Source organism: Mesitornis unicolor, unplaced genomic scaffold, assembly GCF_000695765.1.
Source record: "Mesitornis unicolor isolate BGI_N332 unplaced genomic scaffold, ASM69576v1 scaffold35945, whole genome shotgun sequence".
Classification (NCBI taxonomy): Eukaryota; Metazoa; Chordata; class Aves; order Mesitornithiformes; family Mesitornithidae; genus Mesitornis; species Mesitornis unicolor.
Genome location: NW_010184117.1, coordinates 25,315 through 28,297, shown reverse-complemented (window position 1 = coordinate 28,297; position 2,983 = coordinate 25,315). Strand labels below are relative to the sequence as shown.

Genomic DNA, 2,983 nt, shown 5'->3' with positions numbered 1-2,983 from the left:
CTGCTGAAGCTGCAAACATCCTTGGCATCTTTATTAAGTGAGACAGTTGGTTTCTGTCTTGAATGAAGCTTCATTTTGATCAGGGTGGTTTATTTTAGGAGTGAAGAGTTGTGGAACCTTGTCAGAAGTACCACATAGTGGAATTTTCCTGTGGTGTCTTCAGTATTTACATGTGCTAAGTGCTTTTTCCTTTGAAGTAAATTAATCTTTCTTGAGAGTGACAAAATGGGATTTTGTGATGCCATGTTTAAGCATAGTTTTGTTCATACGTAGCTAGTATATTTTGTAGACCTGTAGTTTGCTTTTGGCATCAGTTACTTTGAGACAAAGCTTTTACTTGGGTTGTGTAGTACAAATTAGCAATGTGACTTACTTTACTTTTAGAAATGTCCGTGCAAGCCTAGATAAAAGGAAGTGAGTAAGGTGCTTTAGGTTTGAGCTTAGTATGTGCTGATGTTTAGTCATGCTTTTTTTCCTCTATAGGTGGTCTGGATTAAAGGACATGGCCATAAGAGAATTGTGGTACTAAAGAATGATATGAAAAGTAAGCCGTTTCAATTTTGACCAGTATCTTAGTTTCCTTTTAGTTTTTTTAAGAGGTGACTTGAGTAAATGAACCAAATGAACTTGCCTTTTTGTAGCTCGTTTTAGCTCACCTAGTTTTCCCCCTGCTGATCCCGTGGATGATCATGGAAGTCAACTTGCTGACAATCACAGGCATATTGTGGAGACCCCAGGATCTACTCCATCAAAGGAACTAAGTCTAGGAACACCTAGCAATGGTAAAGCAAAACTTATTTATATTGTTGTGTGGTAACTGGCCCTTCTTTAAGGACTGTTTCTGTAGGATTTCTCTCTTTGTGTTCTATTGCTTAAGTTTGACAAACACCAGATTTTACTGCAGGGGTATATTTACTTGGCCAAGTAGGTTTAGCATAGTATTGCTTTGTCTGCTGTGCTGTAATTAGATGCTCTTGATCCAGCAACATAAATCTTGAATGAGTCTGAGGTTAGTTAACATTAATTAAATTAAACACTAGTCTGATACTAGTATTTCAAATATGGCATAGCTCTCAAATATTTTCAGAATTGCAACTGAAGATTTTACATTTACCAGCTTTGAAACAGTGACACTTTCACAGCTTAGGTGTTTTTGAAAGATTTTTCCCTTGTTTTTGTAGTTTCTAATCAAACTGAGCAAGAACTACTTTGCCTTGCAAATACCTCTCCCGTTGACCTCTTGTGTGAGCCAGTTCCTTCCTGCCTCCCATCTCCACAACTGAGACCTGATCCCGTGGTTCTGGAGTCCGCAGACCTCATTCAGTTTGAGGAACACCCTGCACCTCTCTCTGGTAAGGGTTCGCTTGATTATGTTGTGTTACTTACAGAGGATAACTCATCCGGTTTGGAAAATACAGCATCACACAAATGGTTGATTAGATAAAGTTCCATTTAAATACATATGTGTGTGTGTATATGTATCATGCAGTGGGATGTGTTGAAAGTGCAGGTGGCTTTCATCAGAAACTCTTAAGTGTGATTCTCTGGGGTGAATTTTATAGTGACCTTCTCCACCACTAAAACTGTATTTTGCCAACTTGTAGCAACCTTTTCACCACAGTAATTTCAGTGCTTTTCTGAGCACTGAGAATTAAATTAAACCTTCTAAATAGTACGATACAGACAGAGCCAGAAACAAACATCACATCAGCTGCAGAGGTGAACATGACATAACTGCTGGCTTCAAATCAGGCTGACAAGTTACTTTTAAATATTTTTATTGCTTATTACCAGAGAAACATTATTTTTTTAAGAACAGAGCATCAGTAAACTGTCTTGTTTATTTTAGAGATAATGATTTTAACAGAAGAAGAAAAACAAAGAATTGTTACCACAGCTCAAGAAAAATTTATCTCTGGTACTGTGGTATCTGACACCACAGAAAATGCTTCAGTGCCTCCCTGCCAGTCCTCTGAAACCCAACTAAACAAGGAAGCAATGGACAGCCCAGCCAAAAAGCAACACAAAAACAAGGTGAAATTGGCAGCAAACTTTTCACTTGCACCTGTAACCAAGCTTTAACTTTCTTTTTAGTGTGAAAGACAAATACCTATGGACTCTGCACAAAGTAAAGCTATTTGCTAGCCCTTATATATTTTAATGAAAGGCCTAGAAGAATTAATTTGTATTTAATGTATTCTGTGAAGATTTTGTTCCTTTTACACTGAACACAGCTGTGAGCAAAGCAGATTTTTTCTATTATTTTGAAAAAAAATAATCTGGCATTCATTAAATTATTAAATTTTACAGTTTTTTCATAAATAAGTGTTCAGTAAAAGCAAAATACGAATTCAACTCAAATGAAAATTTTATTTACTTTAAGCCTCGGTGGTGATGTAATCATATGTGTAGCACATTGTATTCTATAGGCTGTTGCTTACTGGTATTGTTTCAGACAGTATTAATAAAATGCATGATCTGTCTTTCAAAAGCCTGTTGAGAAATTTTAACTTGCTGACCTGAAATGAAAAGAGTAGAGAGAGTTGGTGGTACTCCAGAGGAGAAACTTGTTCTCTGACATTTCAGATGACTTGTAACAGTATTGGACACTCTTTTGTCAAAAGATGTCTGTAGAAGATTATGTGGATTTTTTTTGGTAAAACTTGTTTTAAATGTTTTCTGTAGCTTTCAGTTCCATTTAGGAGCTTCCTAGGACATCAATGCGTTAAGCTTCCCTTTTATATTTAGTTTCAGTGTGGCATGGATTTGGTTAAGGAAAAGACTGTCTTGGTGTCGTGAGCTTTGTATACAGACACACACGTTTTACGGTGTCTAGAAGTCAGGAAGATTCTGATACTCTGAAATATGCATTTAATGCATAAATTACAGATAGTGGAGCAGGTCTTATTAAAATGTTTCGTGATGGGAGATATTGATGCTATTTCCACCTGTCAGTAAAGTTCTAACTACATGTGGAAATGCT

The 2,983-nt window shown here is 36.5% G+C and overlaps 1 protein-coding gene across 1 annotated transcript in view; it reads left to right on the top strand.

Moving 5' to 3' along the window:
- KIAA0430 (KIAA0430 ortholog) overlaps window positions 1–2,375 on the top strand; it is a 21,467-nt gene extending 19,092 nt beyond the window's left edge. Inside the window, exons 23-26 of the mRNA XM_010184365.1 lie at window positions 484–544; window positions 642–782; window positions 1,182–1,352; window positions 1,850–2,375. Of these exons, the coding sequence (XP_010182667.1) occupies window positions 484–544; window positions 642–782; window positions 1,182–1,352; window positions 1,850–2,082 (606 nt within the window). The 3' untranslated portion in view covers window positions 2,083–2,375. The remainder of the gene's footprint in view (window positions 1–483; window positions 545–641; window positions 783–1,181; window positions 1,353–1,849) is intronic.
- The last annotated feature ends 608 nt before the right edge of the window (window positions 2,376–2,983 follow it).